We start from the raw sequence: 18255 nt of genomic DNA on the forward strand, positions 1-18255 counted from the left end.
GTTGACTTACAAAGAGTCTGGTGCGGGGCCAATAAGACCATCGATGGAGGAATACTTCATAGCTTGGGGCTCCATAGCATCAGGAAGAAAACAAGAGCACGAGAAATAAAGAAGTTGGGAAACTTGAGTTCACATCCATTAAGGAACAGGTGGTGAGGGGAGAAAAAGATGGGAGCCATCCATGGGAATCTGTAGGAGCTCCCAAAAGCAAGCAAGGCAAAGAGTGAAGAACTGCAAGATTTAGAAGAAAGCAAGGAGGGAAAATTCACACGTGAAATGAGCTCCCATAGGCAGGGCCAGGGAAGAGGCAGTCCTTCAAGATCAGCAGATGCCAAGAGCTCTCACTGCAGCATGGGACCAAAAATGAAGGCAACACGGGCCTGGACCGGGTCCGAGATGAGCAGGACAGGTCAAGGCTCTTATGGCTTTATCCAGCCCAAAGATAAGAAAAGAAGCCGCTACCAGGAACGTATTCAGGGTCAAACAAGCACTTAAAAGTCAAGAAACATTAGAGGGCACAAAGAGCAGGACAGATGGATGGATGAGCCTAGCTGGCCTCTTTCTGTCCTGAAATATTACTATGGTAATACATTCAACAGCAGGTGGGTTCCATATTTAACATAAATATGAGAAGCATCCTTTCCTGCAGCTGATTTTATTAGCAACTCGGGCAGTTCTCTTTTGGCTTCCACACCGAGGAACAGAAATAAGAAGTTTCAAATCTCTCGTACAAACTAAAAATAGCAGCTGAAATCCATGGGTGCCGGGTCTCTCTACGGAGGTGGAGCGGGTTTACCAGCAGGTAATAAATGAGAATTGAAAAGGAAGATCACGTGCTGACATTTTGGGATTCTAATGCTCAGTAGTGCTTTTTTGCATACGTATATTTGTCAGCTGCTTAAACGGCATTTCATACTGAATTCATCCCATTTGAAAAGGGCAAGCCGAACGTGACCTTATAAACCAGCTGCAACACAACCACACTCGCCGAACAAGTATCTAATAAGGACACGAGAAGCTGGAGGCTCTATCTGTCCAACTGTAAAATACTCGTTTGGAGCCATCTGTACATAAGCCATCCAATCAGATAATGAATCCCGCCTGGAAATGGACTTCCAACAACCCGCTAAACCTCACGAGCTCCAACCCAGCAAGAATCAAACAGCTGATAAAACCTAGCAGGGAAAATATGGCTCTTGAGCCTGTCCTTCATCCAAAGCCGAGTCACATGAGGAACTGCAAGCAGGACGGGGAGGGAAACAGAAAAGACGTTTTTTTACTCGGCTTCTCAGTGTTTGCTGTTTCGAAGCCTGTAACATTTTGCAATTTGCAAAAAAAAACCCTGAAATGGGACTTTCGATGCAAAGTACATGAACAATCTAAAAAAAAAAAAAAAAGGCAAAATGCAAGTATGCCTTTGGACGACACTTTTAAATTCTAATTTGGAAATAAAAAAATAATATCAAGACAGGCAAATTTCTCATTTGGAACACAGTACCATTTCTGATTGGCTGGGGAAGGGAAAGTCAAAGGGTTTAATTTACCTTATATCCTACCGTGATGTGCAAAGCACCCACATGCCAATGGTCACCCAATTTCCCCGTGAATATTTTGTTCAACTAGACGTACGAGGTGGAGTGACCAGTGTAGAGATATCTCTTCGAATAATACTCTGCATTCTTCCCCCCTGAAGTTTCAGTTAATTTTTCTCTTCGGGAACATCTGTTCAGCTCTGTATGTATGCAGGGGGTTTCCCCCGGCAAGATATTACACCGTTCTGCAGCAGGGGTTTTACTAGAAGAATAATTTGCTAATGTTGCTTAAAGAACAAAGAAGCCCTCCCAGACACACGTGAAACGGTGCTGAGGTCTTCCTGTGACCTCTTCAGCAGTGCCGAAACACTTTCCCCTTCCCTGCGCTTGCAAAACCGCCCATGCTTCCACCTAGCTTTGGACTCACCAGCTCCAACACCGCTCCCTCACCCCTCAATTACAATAGGATGAGACTAATGCTGTGCAACCTGCAGTGGCATTCAGGCCCTGCATGGCCTCCATGCATTCCCTCTCCTCTGACGTGGTGAACTGCTATGTGAAACCTCGATAGCTTGCAATGGAGGAAAAGGCCATCAGTGCTGGCTGTAGGATGGGAGACCCCACAACATCACCCTAGGTCCAGGCATTGCAAGTCCTGGGAGTTTCCAGTTCCAGGAAGAGCAAGTGCCAGGGTAAGGTAGCCCCAGGATCTCCTCTGGGTCCCAGCCAGGGTTTAGCAGCAGGAAGGGGCATTTTTTCCTCTCCCTCCCCCTTGCCCTGGGCTGTCCTACCTTCCCCGCAGGGGTGGTCTCAATCCTTGCATAGCTGCTCTCGGCCTCTGTCTCCAAAGCCTCTCCCAACCCCGCCAGGGCTCTACCTACCTGCTGCCTAACCTGCACTCATTCACAGCACCTGCTTCCTCCTGGAGGGCTTGCACACAGCTGGGGAAGGTAATAAGGCCTTACATTAACCCTCTCCAGGTCATCACCCTGCTGGGTGTAGATACCCCATCACTGGGAAGCAGAGCAGAGCAAAGTTAAGCCTCTCCTCCCATTCTCCCAGCAAATGTGACGGACCTGGGTAAAGCACCGGATTCACTACCCATGGCCTCCATTGCTTTCCTACACCAAGACAGGCGGTCAACAATGCACCTGCAGCATTCAAGAGAAGCACCCTTCAGTCCCATGCACCATCCTCAAACTGCAAACAAAGCTTCTAGGTCTTCTTCTTTCCATGGAATAAACAAGGAGTCAAATAAAGACCTATTTTTGGTAAACCGAACAGTTTTTAAGCTGGCTCGAGTGCAGTCCTCCTCCACACGGACCTCTCCTTTCCTCTTCCTCCCCTCATAGAGATGTCAGCAGGGCTTTGTATATTCTCCTCGGTCATTTATTCTCTGGCTGCCTGGGCCTCCCGGACCCAGAAAAGACAGATCACATATGCCACTGTGCTACTCAGGCTTACCAGGGGGCAAACTTCAGACCCTTGTAGTTAAATAAGGATGCTTGAAGCTGAGAGCAGCCCCTAGTCATGACTTGAAAATTATAGTCCCCTCCCTGGTGAGAGGATAAATGGTGGCTGTGGGTCATTACCTGCCTGTCCACATTAGCTCTGAGGTCCTTTGTCAGCCTCTGATTTTCCTAAGCTCGCTGTAGAGCAAGTCAAAGTCTTTTGCGAGTGTTGCAAACCTCCTGATCCAACTGCAATCTTCACTCAGGCCAGGACATGGGAAACAGATGTCTTTAGAGAGACGATCTTGTCAGTGGATGAATCAATTCCCATCCTCCTTGCCCTCAGCAGCATTCACCATGAGATGCGGTGGAGGGCCAGTACCAATGGGAAAATGAACCTGCATCGCTTCTGGAGTGCGGTGCTTTCTGGGAATGGTAGAGGATGCTGCAGGCCATCGCTTCAGCCATGCTGGGTACCCCAGACACATCGCTCTTCATTGGCTTCCCAAAAACCCTGAACAACCTCAAGATCTCAGTCCTGATTTTAAAGGCTTTTGAAAGACCACCCCGGCTCCCTCAAGACCACCTACCTGCTCAGACTGAAGACTATGTTCAGGCACAAGGGCCTTTTCACAATAAGGACAAGGAGACAATCTCCACAAAGGTTGTGTTATCAGCTCTCCCAGGAGCTCAGGACCATTGCAAACCTCCTCAGCTGTGAGGCACATTTTTTGGCCTTGGCTTCTCCAGTATCACGCTAGAGGGAGGTGTGTGCGCCCTGATATGCAGAACCCCTCCCAAAACACTCCCCTGCATACGGTTTGGGGTGAGGAAGAAGGGAAACAATCATGCAATAGATGTTTGTCGCATTGCTGAATGCATGGCTGGAAGCCGCGCAGACACGGTGGTGATGAGCACAATGTAAGACCCTAATCAGGAGGGAGCACAGCAGGGGGATCATGCAAACTCTTGGGGTGGTGTGAGCTCTGCATGTCCTGTCCAAAGCGCATTATGTTCCATGAGACAAAATTCATCCTCATTTGACCCTTGGTCAGGGTCTCACACGGGGAAGGACAGTGCTGCCCACCCCCATCTGCTCCTCCTCTGCCAAAGCTGCGATGGCAGACCTGCTCCCACCCGGCTCTTTCCTCCCGTTTCCTTTCTAGCTGGCAATTCTTGCAGCCGAAGCCAGGGATTTACTCCTGATTTTGAGTAACACAAGCCCCCGTGGTGGAAATCAGTTCCTTTTCTACCCTCGCTACGTGCCGTCAGGCTGAGCGCGCTCTGGGCAGCGACCGCTGAAGTTTCTTCCAAACATGGATTTGATTTGTGTCGTACATGAAACGAACGCCTAGATGGAGCTGACCTGCTCGTGTTCAGCTGCTTTGCAGCTGAATAAGCAAAACAGCTTTTTGCTTTCTGCCTATTAGGACAATTACATTGATTTCCCCTGACTGCAACCACCACTGATCTTTACAAACAGGGAGAGAAAGAAATCAATGCATGCAGCGTGTTCAGGTAGTGGCTGGGTGCCGTGGAAAGGGCTGTTTGCACGCTCTCTCCTTTTCATCTCTCCCTCTTTCTTTTTCTCCTTGCAAATCTGTATGATGGGTTAGTCCTGCGCAGGGGCCCTCATTATTAGACGTCCACAGTTATTCAGTTTTCTAAAGACGTGTTACCTTGGGGAGAGAGAGGTGGATAATGAAGCGAGAAAGATCCACTAGTGCCTGTGAAGGTGACATTTGGATCTCAGCAGAAGGAGAGGGCGGGGGAAAGGAGCCGGGTTTGGGGGTTTTTTCCACGCTCTAAAGTCCATTTCCTTTAACTTCAAGTCGTTGGTCCATTTGCTGTTGTCAAAATTATTAAGGTCACTCACAGCTCCTAGGCTCAGATGCTGAGGATGGGATTTAGCGCCTTAAAACTGATTTCTAGGAGACGTTATGTAATGGACTGTCCTCACCAAAAGTGCAGGGCACCCAAAACACGATCGGCTAACCCTGCTTCTGCAAGTCGGGGCTTGCACGGTGGTGGAAGCCAGTTTCCCCACCCCGATTTGGTTCGTTTCATCTTGTCTCTGGGACAAGAGGTCGTATATTGGGATTTCGATTGGCACGGGAGCTCACGCAGCGCTGCAGGCTGGGATGTCTCATGGGCAGATGCTGCGCTGCTAGTGCCACCCTGGTCTCCTCATCCTGGTACGCTGCAGTGGGAACTGACAGTCAGTCCTGATGGGAGAGTCAGGAATAACCCAGCAGATCATTGTGTCGCGGAAAGGAAACAAACCAACCAGACCCTAAATCATCCACGTTGTGCCTTCAATACTGATGAGCGCAGAACGGCTGCCGCACACAGTCAGTTCATTGCCAGCGTCTGACTCACTGCTTCATAAAACGCTTCAGGCTAGCTCAAGAAGGAGAGACACTAAATAAAACCATGACCCTGGTACTAACAATTAACTTGGTCAAGGGCAGTGAAATTGGTTTATGACATGATGCTCTGCCGGCTGCCAAGAGACTTGGACAATGCAAATGAAGTCAGGGACTCAATGCGTCCATCACCCACATGGGAGTCAGTGCTCATTTCTTTCTCCGTCTTTCTCCCATCCTCTCCGTTTTAATTTGGCAGCTGCCTTTCTCATGTGAAAGACTGGGGGGAAAGACTGGGTGGTCAACCAGAAGGAACCAAAAATGTTTTGTATCGTTCAGGAGAACAGCCAATAAATGCGAGGTAGAGCTCAGCAGCCTGCTTTGGTCCAGAAATCCTAAATTCACAGTCAGTGCTAATGGTGGTGATGAAATGATGCAATGGAGCAGGAGCTTTGAGGTTGGTGACGATGAAGTCCATAGGTAAGAAATGTGAGGTCCAGTTGAATCCCCTTCCTACTTGGGGGCCTGGTGTGCTTTCAGAAAGCAAGCAGTTAAAATACTAAATGCAAATTGCCTTTGGTGTCTTCTACCCCCAAATCCTCTGCGAGAGCCATCCTGGAGATACAACTTCAGCCCCTGATCCTCAAGGTCACCGAGCAATATTTGCTCAGCCCCAGAGACCTAGTAGCAGAGGCTCTCACGCAATTTTTTCTCATCAAGCTGTATGCACTTCAGCCAAGGCTTGCTGAGACCTAACACGATGTAGATTTGGGGATCACCGTAATAGGTAGATGTCAAGGACAGCAGCGGTTTGTCCAGTGATCAGTCTCTCAGCTACGAGGCTCGAACTAAAAATAAAAAATACAGTTCCTTGAGATGACACCGATGGGGTATGTCACCGGTTGAGAACACAATGCCAGTCACATCGAAGACACTGTGTGTTGACTTGTTCGGCTGCAGCTGGCCTCAAAATCCCTTTGGCCTGCACTGTTTTCAGCCATTTCGGACTCTTCTGAGCACTCGTTAACTTTGTGTCCTCTCCCCCCAACTCTTGTGCCCTCACTGCAGGACTACCGGGTGAACATTTTCCTGCGGCAGCAGTGGAACGACCCGCGGCTGGCATATAACGAGTACCCTGACGATTCCCTGGACTTGGATCCATCTATGTTGGACTCCATCTGGAAGCCCGACTTGTTCTTTGCCAACGAGAAAGGGGCCCATTTCCATGAGATCACCACGGACAACAAACTCCTCCGAATTTCCAGGAACGGCAACGTCCTCTACAGTATCAGGTGAGGCAAATAAAGGGGAGAGTCTCTGCGGGAAGGGGCAGAAAGGAAGGAAAGAGAATTGGCGGGGAAAAAAAAAATTGGGAAATAAACAGAGAACTAGCAGTCACCCGGGAAGTGAGCTGATTGGAACGTTTTCTTCATCAAAAAACACAGATTCAGCTAACGCAAAACTTTTAGGAGAAAACAATCCCTTTTGGCAAATGTCCTAACTTAGGAAAATGTTTGAAAAAATTGGAAAATGCCAGTTTTCCTGTTGATAATTATGTTGGTGTAAAATATACATTAGTTATGGTAAGAAAAATAAATCAAAGTGTTTCAGAATTATTGGGAAAAAATAGTTTAATTGACTCAAACCATTTTTTTTGTTGTTGTTGTTTTAAATTTTTACTTAATGAATGATTTTGTCTGACTTTGGACGCCGTGAGAAAGTCTGATCTCTCAAATTTTTTGAGGGATGGCAAAACCTTAAAACCCCAGACCTCCCTGGACCCAGAGGCTTAAGTCCCAACAAGGTGACTTGCAGCCCCCATTGAGGTAAAATCCAAAATGACGGCATTAGGATGGCAAGGTGGTGGCAGCAAATGCTGTCCTTTGGCTGCTTATGTCAGATTTTACACTCGGTTTTTAATTGTGTGACTAAACCTGGATGGGATGGGGCTCAATGGTGTGCCATAGGTCTTCTACCCCACTCTCTCTGGTTTCACAGGCCTTGAGAGCCTATAACCCTCCTTAAGTACTTTGGTGTGTTGGAGCAGCTTGCATGTCTGTAACCCCGAGAGTTATTCAGCAGTAGCAAGACACAGCTACAAGTAGGGTCTCCCATGCTGAACAAGTTGAATGGTAGAGACCAGACTAAGAGAAACACCCTGGTCCTCCAAGTTGACACTTGGCCATGAGGTCAACAACCTTATCTCATGAAAAAAGCCAACAGTCTGGAACCAAAACTTCCACCCCAATAGACTTTAAAAAAAAAATAAGTTTAATTAGGCCAAGAGAGATGCCCTCCTGCTCTTAAAGCTCAGGTGCCCATGCTGCAATCGGAGCAGCTGCGGTATCCAGCATCATAACAACGTTATGCTCCCAAACACCCACAGATTAGTTGGAGTGTTTTGCTCCGGGCAGAAATGGCTTTGACTATCACAGAGACCTCAGCTTTCCAAGTCCGAAGGGAAAAGAAAATCAACCATCCGCTCTGAAATGCCTTCCAAAGACATGGGCAAAGTACAGCGAATAAAACTGTTCTCTTCTGGCCTCCTTACAGCCAGGCACGCTCGTTCTCCCCAGGGTGTTCAGGTTTCTGCCCTTTTTGAATGGAGCTCTGTTGACGAAACACCTTATGTAACACTCCTGTCGCATGTGTTTATGTAAATGAATGTTGTGTGCGAGTGCAAGAGCGTGCACACATTAGGAAGGGACCTATATGTTCAAAACCCATCCGCATTCACATGCAAACACACGCAGGCGTGTGCGTAGACCGACTGAGTGAAATCGAACTAGAATTTCAAGGGGCTTTGCCACAGTTGTCAGCTGTAAATATAAGCTAGCAGGAAATCCTCTCTCAGACCAGACGAAGGGCGCTTGAAGACCCCATATCTGTCCCTTAGCCCTCCCAACTATATAAGCTGGTCCAATAAAAGATATTACCCATCCAGCCCCACAAACCTGGATTCCCCCAGGAAAGGTTTCAGTTTCAAAGAAGCCATGTTATCCGACCAAAGAACAGAATTCATACAGACTCCTAGCTTGAACTTGGTGTCTTTTTCTCAGCATTACTCCTCATGACTATTCCTCTGTCATATAATCATAGGACATGAGGGTTGAAGGGACCTCGGGAGGTCACATCTAGTCCAACCCCCTGCTCCAAGCAGGACCAGCCCCAACTGCATCATCCCAGCCAAGGCTTTGTCTACCTGGGTCTTCAACACCTCCAAGGATGGGTAGCCTGGGCCAGTGTTTTGCTACTGCTACTGGGTCCTTGACCATTTCAGTGGATCTGAACCAATTGTGCTGCTCCTGCTTTAACAAACACCGATGGGCACTGGAGGGTGTTTTGTCATTCCCCCATCTCTCTCCTCTTCCCAGGATCACACTAACGCTGGCATGTCCCATGGACCTGAAGAACTTCCCCATGGATGTCCAGACGTGCATCATGCAGCTGGAGAGCTGTGAGTACAGACGGTTTCCCCTCCCGAAAGTGAATCGCCAGCCTCCCTCTGACTGGGTGCAGTCAGGGTCTCCAGGCCAAAGTTGGGGCCCGTTTCCCTCCTTGCCTTCATCTCTCACGCAAGAGCACAGGCACAAACCTGTTGCTCACTACAGACCCCCTCCATCCTCTATTTCTCCTTTCTCTCTACTGATCTCCCTTTTGCCCCTGTACCTAGCAGGAAACCACTTGCAGTTCTCTATTCACCCATTCCCGGTCACAATTCCCAGCTGATCCAGGCACCGTTATGACCACTCCTGCCCACCCAGGTACATAAGTTTCCACGCTCAGGTCTGTCTCGGCAGCACACAAGCCCAAAGCCTATCACAGAGCTTGCAAGAGATTTTTCCAGGCTCCTGCCTTGCACCAGGGCTGCAATACCATCCCTTTCTGGTTTGCATGAGAAAGCTCACGGGTCCCATCCCACCCCTTCTCTCGACAGTTGGCTACACAATGAATGACCTGATATTCGAATGGCAAGAGAAAGGTGCTGTGCAGGTCGCAGACGGCTTAACGTTGCCTCAGTTTATCCTGAAGGAAGAGAAAGACTTGCGGTACTGCACCAAGCATTATAACACAGGTGAGTCATGGGGCACCAGCACCATGCGTTAATAATGACTGTGCTAAGACTAGCAATGCACAGCCTTCCCCCACCACATCTCCCCTGCCCAGGAAGAACCCTTTTTAAGCCAGCAAAGCCAAATTTCAAAGAGCCATTGCGTGCGGATGCTGGGAGACTCCCATGCCCTACCGGAAACTCCTGTCTTTCTCAGGCAAGTTCACCTGCATAGAAGCCCGTTTCCACCTGGAGCGCCAGATGGGCTACTACCTGATCCAGATGTACATCCCCAGCCTGCTGATTGTCATCTTGTCCTGGATCTCCTTCTGGATCAACATGGACGCCGCCCCTGCCCGCGTGGGCCTGGGCATCACCACCGTGCTGACCATGACCACCCAGAGCTCTGGTTCCCGAGCATCGCTGCCCAAGGTATGAAGCTCACCTGTGCCTCATGGGGGAATTGCAGTGACTGGGGAAACTCATTCAAACCTGCTCACTTTGCATTTTGGGCTAGGTCGCACGCACCCATACTACCTATCCGCAGAACTGGCACAAGTGGCTGTCTCTTGGTCGCTCCCAATTCAGGGAACAAGAGAGAGCCATTTGAATTCAAGCAGATTGGCTGTAGCTTATACAAGGAGCATTGCAACCCAGCATCACCACAGCCCAGCAAACATCTCACTCACACCCCCTTATCCCCAATACCCGCTTTCAGATTCACGGTAATCACCTGCATTCCAGGATCAGTATAAAACCTGACCCACTAAGAAGAAAACATCTTTTTCCTATCATTCAGTTTACAGGGGGACAACCCCTGAGCCAAGCACAACTCTGGACTGCCGGGGCCCTGCACACAAAGCATTGTGTTTGCAGGCTAGTGACATTAAATAATATTCCCTACATTTGAAAAGAAAGCAGGAATTTACGACTGTGGATCTAGACTTTTGAGAAGACTTTCTAGACTTTTGAAATGTCCCCTGTATTTGAAAAGAAAGCAGGAATTTACGATTGTGAATCTAGACTTTTGGAAAGGGGGGTGCAGATGCGGCGGTGCATCGTCACGTATAAAAAACAGCATCTATTTTTCTCCAGTTGAAAAGAAACTAGAAGCTGTACTAATAGGGCAGAGACTGAGGGCTGGATGATTCGGTGTAAGACTGAAGCAAAAAAACAAGGATAACTTCATTGAAGTGAGTTAAAAGCCATCTGCAGGGTTGTGAAATAGGAGCTTCATTACCAGGAGCAGGGAACAGGGCGCAGAATTGCAGAGCAAAGGCTAGCTTGATGGGTGGAACAGGAAGACCATTTAAATGTCTCAGTCTCCCGCCCTGTCTCCACCGCCCAGGTGTCCTACGTGAAGGCCATCGACATCTGGATGGCCGTGTGCTTGCTGTTCGTGTTCTCGGCCCTTCTGGAGTACGCTGCCGTCAACTTCGTCTCTCGGCAGCACAAAGAGCTGCTCAGGTTCAGAAGGAAGAGGAGGCACCATAAGGTAAGACACAAGTCATGCAAAGTACAGATGGGACCAGTGAGTCCCAGCGCTCTCGGCCCTCAATATCTTCCCATGTGGCCAGCTGGATCCAGTAAGTGGCACTCAGAGAAGTCCCATTTATATAAAGAGACAGATAGGAGGGACAGGGAACAAAACTCCTGATGGGCTCAACTGCTTGTGGTTCCCCCATCGAGACTCATCTTGGGTGCGGTCCAGTCCAGATAAAGGGATGCCTCTCTAAAAGGTTATGAGCAACTTCTGTAGGCAGCAATGCTTTGGCAGTGCTTGCAGAAGTGCTGCTCCTGGTTGAGGTGTGGGGGAGAAAAGCGGGATGGCAAACCCCAGTGAAGCAGCCTCCTGTCCGTAGGCTGGAGGTAAGTGAGATGCTCTTTGCTTGCACTAACCCTGTGCTCAGAGGCACGTGCTGCTCAGACTGGTTGTAAGCTTCATCTCTCAAGTACCCCCCCAAAAAAAAAGCTCTAGGCCTATTTCCCATGGCTGAAGCCAACCAGAACAGGCACACGTCAGGCAAAACCATACTGCCTGCAGCTTGGGTAAGAGTAGCGGTGGGATTCTTCTGTATGTGCCCACCACAGAGATGCTGAATCACACAATAAATTAGAGAGAAATGCAAAGATGGATACAGCCAGAGGCAGAGGACTATGCCTACTGGGCTCAGGACAGCACTGTACCCGGGCACATAGGCAGGCTGACAGATAGTACAGGTGTTTTCAAACGTAATAGGCAGGTGAAGTTCGTCTCCCACGGTGCAAGCGTATGGCCTCTCTTGAAAGATAAATCTACAGCCGGTGTAAAAGAGTGAGATGGGAAGAGAGACATGTCTGCTGAGTCCAGCCTTGATTACAGAAGCAAAGGAGTCAAATCAAACCCATCGTGAATTCAAAATCCCAGGTCGGTAACTTCTAGGCCATCTACTGCCACGCTGTGCCTCAGTTTCCCCATCTGGGTGCTTAGCACTTCTTACCTGTACGAAACCCACTGAGATCCAAACGCTATGTAAGGGCAAAACATAAAAGCCATGGAAGCCAACGGCCCGCCTCTGCTAATGGCGTAGGATCAGGCCCTTGCTGGTTCAATAAAAAACAAGCCCTTTCTGGTCTTGCGGGAGTGGGGAAATGCCTGCTTAATAGTCTCAGCTAAAACCTCCCAGCGCTGATGCCTCATCATGCCTTCATCTCTTAATCCCGACTGAGGCATCTCGCTTCTACCGAGCCAGGCGGAGGCATGCAGACCGCCCTGGAGGACTGTTGATAAAACAATCATAAAATCACTAGTCGAATGATCATTTGGAGCGCTACGTTTGCCAGGGACCTCCCACCGAGCACCAGGCTGCTCGGCCAATCCCCGCCTCGCCTCTCTGTGGATTTAATTGGAGCCACGCTTAAACGAGCCCGCTCGCAGCAAAAGGAAGGCAACAAGGTTTGTGCTCCTGTTGCCAACCCAGGGAGCTAATTGCGAATATGCAAATGGCCTGGTAATGCCAGGCAATGTTTTGAGATCTCGGTCTTGTTCCAGGCGTGAGACATCAGCCTGCCACAAAGCAATGGATTAAAAAAGGGCCTTGGCTGAAGGGCTAATCCAGCTGCTCCTTCGGTGCAACCCCTCAGCTCAGACAGATGTTCCCCAGTGGCTACCTAGGGTTCAAGCCATGCTAGCCCCTTTAGCCTCTGCTCCAGTCGCTCGACCCAAATTGCTATCACTAGCCATGCTGCATGCTGCACAGGTGCATAAACACAGAAAGTAGAAGCCTCTGGCTTCACCTATTTTCATGGCACTTAGCAATGGACACAAGTTGACTTCCCTGCCTGCAATGAGGTTCTCTCTCCCTTGCAACAAAATGCCTTTCCAGACTTCATTCCTCTCCCTGAAGTCTTCACTCTGAACTCATCTGTGTATAGGACACAGCTGGTCTGGTCATACTGCTTGCGGCTGTACCCTGCATGCACCTTGCATGTCTGAACCCTTGCCCTGGAGCCAGAGGGGCTGACTATCTAGTCTGTATGCCAACAGATCGCAAAACCCAAGTTATCATTCAAAGGGGCCTGTTTCATCCTTTTGCCCTTGCAAACAAGGCATTTCTGTCTGCAAAATGGGTATGCAGTGATGCAAACTGCAAGTGCAAATGAGACAGGCAGGCAGTTTTTGTCAGCATCAGCCTTCAGGTCTGTACTTCCGTAGGCATCAGTAGAGGAAAGCAGCCCACACAGGCTGCAAAGCCGGGAAAAATATGAATCCAGCGGCTCTTTGCTCTTTCCTCATTTTTCCTGTGCAGAGAATGATGTGCTTTGAGAAAATCCCTGAATGCGTGTGCTATCACATACATGCCAGAGCAAGCTGAATGCAGAACTCATCACAGATCTACTTGGGCCTAAACAGACCGATTCGGCCACACTCCTTACTCACGGGTGCAGAGTACCAACTGATTCATGAAATGATACCTGAGACTTCAAAAAATATTCCACAACCCCCCCGAGCTTTGCTGATTATAACACTCCTGGCTATTTACCCAGAACTCCCTTTCTTCTTCTTCTTTGCTTAAAAAAAAGGCATGCAGAAGCAATGCCACATCACCATCACTTTCAAACAGCAAACCATCACAGACACCTGCTTCCAGACCTGTTTCTGCCCCATAGCTCCTTTGTCCAGCTGGCCACTGGCAAATACGTGCTATGGTTTAGGAAGCTGAGAATGACTCTGATGCCTGTGCATGTTTTCTACCCCTTTAAGGACCGGACTACTCTGGCCTGGCACAGCTTTGGGGGACTTTTCCACCCTCTGCCGCCAGAGGCTGACCCCAAGAAAACCTGCTTGCTGCCTCATCGGCTGCTCTGTTCCCTTTTCATTGCCATTCTCTGCCCATCCAAGACATTTGAATTAGAAAGAGGTAAATCTGGAGATACAATGCTCCCCCATACAGGATGAATTTGCAGAAAACTGAGCCTGGCTTATAAAGGGTGAGAGGAAAGGCGAAATCTGCAATGCATATTATTTGCAATAAATTATCTATATACATGCACGCACGCACAAAAGTCAAGACTCCCCGGTTAGGACTGACTTGTGCACCGAATTTGCATGGACGTATATACACACACACACAGTTTCTATGCACCTAATTTTTCAGGGAAGGCTGCAGGTTGTCAGCACTGCTGGAAAAAGCAGGCATAAGCGATGATATAAAGGGTATGTTTGATATTAAGACGCTCGGGTGCACTGGAATCTCCAGCTGGAGAGGGGATACGTGTGCGTAGCTGTAGCAAGAAACCTTTTGAATCCTCCGGGAGATGGCGCAGGTGGAAGCCTGCCCCTGTGGCACTCGGTATTTCACTCACCTGTCCTTCCAGCCCAGCTCTTCCAGGCAGAGAATTATTAACCTGCAGCCCTCGGCTTCTTGCTTTGGTTCTCTGCCACCTGCCGGCAACCGCAGGAATTAGTCACCTCCCTGTCGCAAACCTGAGCCCGGCGATGCTGTCTCATAGAGTCAAGCAGGAGACGAGAGACTGAAGTAATTTGAAGATTAAAAAGTCACCCCCTGCTTTGAGACTCATAGAATCACAGAAAATGAGGCTGGAAGGGACCTCAGGGGTCACATCTAGTCCAACCCCCTGCTCAAAGCAGAACCAGCCCCAAATACATCATCCCAGCCAAGGCTTTGTCTAGTCAGGTCTTTAAAATCTGCAAGGATGGAGGGTCCGCAACCTCTCTGGGTAACTTGTTGGAGTGCTTTATTACCCTCCTTATGAAAAAGTTTTTCCTCATATCTAACCCTTGTTGCAGCTTGAGCCCATTGCTCCTTGTCCTGTCATCTGCCCCCACTAAGACCAGCCCAGCTCCATCCTCTTTGCAGCCCCCCTCAGCTGAATGATGTTATTCAATTCCCCTCGGTCTTCTCTTCTCCAGACTAAATCAGCCCAGTTCCCTCAGCCTCTCCTCACAAATCACGTCCCTCATCCCCCAAACCATTTTTGTTGCCCTCCTCTAAACTCTCTCCAATTTGCACACATCCTTTCTGTCGTGGGGGGCCCAAAACTGGACACGGGACTCCAGATGTGGCCTCCCCAGCGCTGAATAGAGGGGAAGAATCACTGCCCTCGATCAGGTGCCTCTCCCCGTTCATGTCCAAAGTCTCGTCCACCAGGGAGCAAAACCCACCTAAAACCTGATGAACCTCATTTCCCAGCACCTCTATGCTAAGTTTGCCCGGTCAATACACTGGAGTCTCCTTCTTTCTGGAGTAGGGATAGTTATTTCTATGGACTTCGGCCTGTCTCCAGTCTCGGTTCTCACTGAGGCCAGAGCATAGTGAGCCACTGGGGATGCGACCCATGCTTTGAAGACAAGCAGGCTGCTGTTGTGGGAACACCCATCCCTGATCTGGGCTGGTTCTCCCGCTACGGTACATCACTTCCTTCCCCCTTAAGCGATAGGTTTTTAAGGGACCTATAGGACTAGGTTTCTGGAACTGATAGGAGAAACCTGGTACCACCGCAGACATCTTGATAGAGAAGCTGAGTGTAACAACCTGCCCATCCTCACAGAGGCACTGCAAGAGACAAATGCTTTCCGGGGTGTGGGGTCTCCCATGCTATGGTACTAGAAAGGGACCTCAGAGACAGATGGACAAGGGAGGAGAGGAGGAGAGCCACAGAAATGGCCCATCCAGGGGCAGGAAGCAGGCAGGGCCCATGGGTAAGTCACGCGCTGCACCAGCTTGTCAAGGCTTTGCCTTTCACTCTTGGCTGTCCTTCATAGCGACCCGGCGGCGACCGTGAGACCCATCCGTGCTGCGCAGCTACGAGCTCGCGGTAGGGGCCATCCATAAAAAACGCTCTGCAAAAAGGAGCAGAAGGTGGAGAGGGGGCCGTTTCTAGAAAGACGAGGAAAGAACCAGAGCGGGCGGCTGCCGGACCGCGGCACGCATAATAGTTGCACGTGTCTAAACGGCTAAGTAAGGGCTGAGAGATTTGTGACGCAGAGTGAAGAAGCACCTTTCCAAATATTAGCATGGGCAAGCGATTCGCACCCGTGAATGAGAGCCAAAAGAATTGGTTTCCAAACTTTGGTTCTGTGCAACCAACTGACTGCCTTAGTTTGAGCGCGCTGCTGCAATTCTCCGAGCTCCGGTGCCCCTCTCCTTCGTAAAGCAGGAAAAAAAAAGGGCCTGTGCTTATGGACAAGGTAGTATCCACATATTGGATCACACAGTGCAGATCTTTGACTGAGCGCAGAATAACAGTACATTGAGGAGAGGAGGAGGGAAGTCCTTGTTGATTCATTTGATGAGGAAGAAAAGAGGGCAAAGGCAGGGGAAGGCTTGTATGGGCAGCTGGAAGAGAAGGGAAGATGGGTTTGCTGCTAATTCCTGAACCCCAGCAGAGGTCTTTTTCATGGATGGCTCTTAACACCTGCAAGTCCATGTAACTCCATAGGAATCGTCCCAGGGCGGCACTGACTATCCGAGTTACATGGAGCCCGTTCCTTCTGGGCGAGCCGAAAAGAAAAGAAGGTGTAGACAGGAGCTGGGGGGGAGGGACAGAAGCAAAACAGGGGATGTGAACAAAAAACCCACAATGCAACCCCAAAATGACTGGCTCTGAGGAAAGCCGAGTCCATCCCGCTTTCCAAAGGTGGCTGGATCCCCTGATTTGCATCTGTGTGGAAGAAAGTAGCACCCCTCTATAAGGCTGCTCTCCCAAGACGAGGGGGTTCTCCAACAGGGAGAGGCTTGTTCCCGGGGAGTAGCAGGCGATCAGCGGAGAGCCTTATAGCAAGGGTGCACAGTCTATATCTCATTTTAAGTAGAGCCCTATGCTGAATCTGTTCCAGGAGGACGAAACCGGGGAAGGCAGGTTCAACTTCTCCGCCTACGGGATGGGTCCTGCCTGTCTCCAAGCCAAGGATGGCATCTCCGTCAAAGGCGCCAACAACAACAACACAGCCAACCCGGCCCCACCGCCTTCCCGGTCCCACGAGGAGATGCGCAAGCTCTTCCTCCAGCGAGCCAAGAAGATCGACAAGATCTCGCGCATCGGCTTCCCCATGGCTTTCCTCATCTTCAACATTTTCTACTGGATTATCTACAAGATCGTCCGCAGGGAGGATGTTCACAACCAGTGAGCCCGGCCGCATTGTGGGAGGAGAGGAGAGGCAAGAGCGCGATCCTCTATACACATGTGCAATAGCAATGCAGCGATGCATGAATTTAAGAATGTGGCAATATCTATTTAAAAAAAAAAAAAGTGGGGGTGGGGTGGGGGGGTGGGACTTTTCAGTACATGAACTGAGGATTCGGGGGGTGGGAAAGAAGCTTTCATGAAACTTGAGTTGGGGGATTGCAGGGGGCTAGTTTTACAGCATAGGAAGGTCAGGATTGCTTCAACAGCAGTCCAAGCAATGTAATATATTAAATATATATCCACGCTTAATTATAATGCAAAAAAACAAAACAGAACAAAAAAAAAAAAACCCAAACCAACCACCCCCGCCCCTACCAAAAAAACCCGACAAAATCCCTCTTTTTTTAGCCTATTAACAGCTTAGATTCTAACGTCACTGGAATGTTTCATGATTCCATGTGCGGAATTATTGCAATTACGCTTTATTCTGACTTTTGCTATATAAAGGCCATACCAGTTTCCAACCAAGCACGCAAAAAAAAATACAACACCCCCCCCATGCCAGAAATTCATTATATTCTCTAGGTTCGGTGTTTTGAAGACTGGATGGACTGGGGAGGGGGAAGGGGGGGGTTAGGAAAGAGGTCAGGAATAGCAGTTAGATCATTTGTTGTTTTCCACCCCCGCAACATGCACATACTCCCTTGTCCCCAGTCAAGCATTTGCAAACCAACTTATTTTGTGACTCCTGATCAAAGATATCGTTTCTCCCACCCCCTACACTGGAGTGGCCCAACGGGGGCTTGGAAAATGTCATAAGCGTCCATCTAAATTTGCAAGTCTATTCTGTCCTTTGAGACATACCAAATGAATGACAATCTAGTCAACACCCGTAACACTGAAAGCAGTGCTATTTTTTTTTAAGACAGTGTTGGTTTCAGCCCTCTTATGCCATATTTGTTTCGAAAGGGGGTTGGACTTGGGTGTTACACAGTAAAGTACAAAAGAATCCAGGCATTTCGATGTTGCACCTTGTAGCAAGAGAAATAAGAGAACTGAAGCTGTATTGGGTTGCGGTTGGGGTGGGGGGCAATGGAAGATGTACAGAGAGCGCGGTCATTATTTTCGGACATTTCATAGCGGGTATAGGCTGGAGGCTGAGTACACAGCCCCACTATATTTTTGTAATGTTTTGGTGCTGCATTTTGCTTTAATGCTTAGGGAAA

The 18255-nt window shown here is 49.1% G+C and overlaps 1 protein-coding gene and 1 long non-coding RNA gene across 5 annotated transcripts in view; one reads left to right on the top strand and one right to left on the bottom strand.

Annotated features, from left to right (window-relative positions):
- Positions 1-2394, bottom strand: part of LOC102367763 — a 128899-nt gene extending 126505 nt beyond the window's left edge. For both annotated transcript variants that reach the window (XR_323510.2, XR_003093431.1), the window contains exon 1: positions 2324-2394. This is a non-coding gene — a long non-coding RNA (uncharacterized LOC102367763). The remainder of the gene's footprint in view (positions 1-2323) is intronic.
- GLRA1 (glycine receptor alpha 1) overlaps positions 1-17030 on the top strand; it is a 28700-nt gene extending 11670 nt beyond the window's left edge. Inside the window, exons 3-9 of one of the 3 annotated variants that reach the window (XM_006021175.3) lie at positions 6418-6641; positions 8724-8806; positions 9287-9424; positions 9618-9832; positions 10749-10895; positions 13795-13800; positions 16740-17030. In XM_006021175.3, the coding sequence (XP_006021237.1) occupies positions 6418-6641; positions 8724-8806; positions 9287-9424; positions 9618-9832; positions 10749-10895; positions 13795-13800; positions 16740-17030 (1104 nt within the window). Of the gene's footprint in view, positions 1-6417; positions 6642-8723; positions 8807-9286; positions 9425-9617; positions 9833-10748; positions 10896-13794; positions 13801-16715 lie in introns of all 3 variants that reach the window. The other 2 variants (XM_025200992.1, XM_025200993.1) reach the window with 2 other exon arrangements.
- Positions 17031-18255: the final 1225 nt, after the last annotated feature.

Source organism: Alligator sinensis, unplaced genomic scaffold, assembly GCF_000455745.1.
Source record: "Alligator sinensis unplaced genomic scaffold, ASM45574v1 scaffold550_1, whole genome shotgun sequence".
NCBI lineage: Eukaryota > Metazoa > Chordata > Crocodylia > Alligatoridae > Alligator > Alligator sinensis.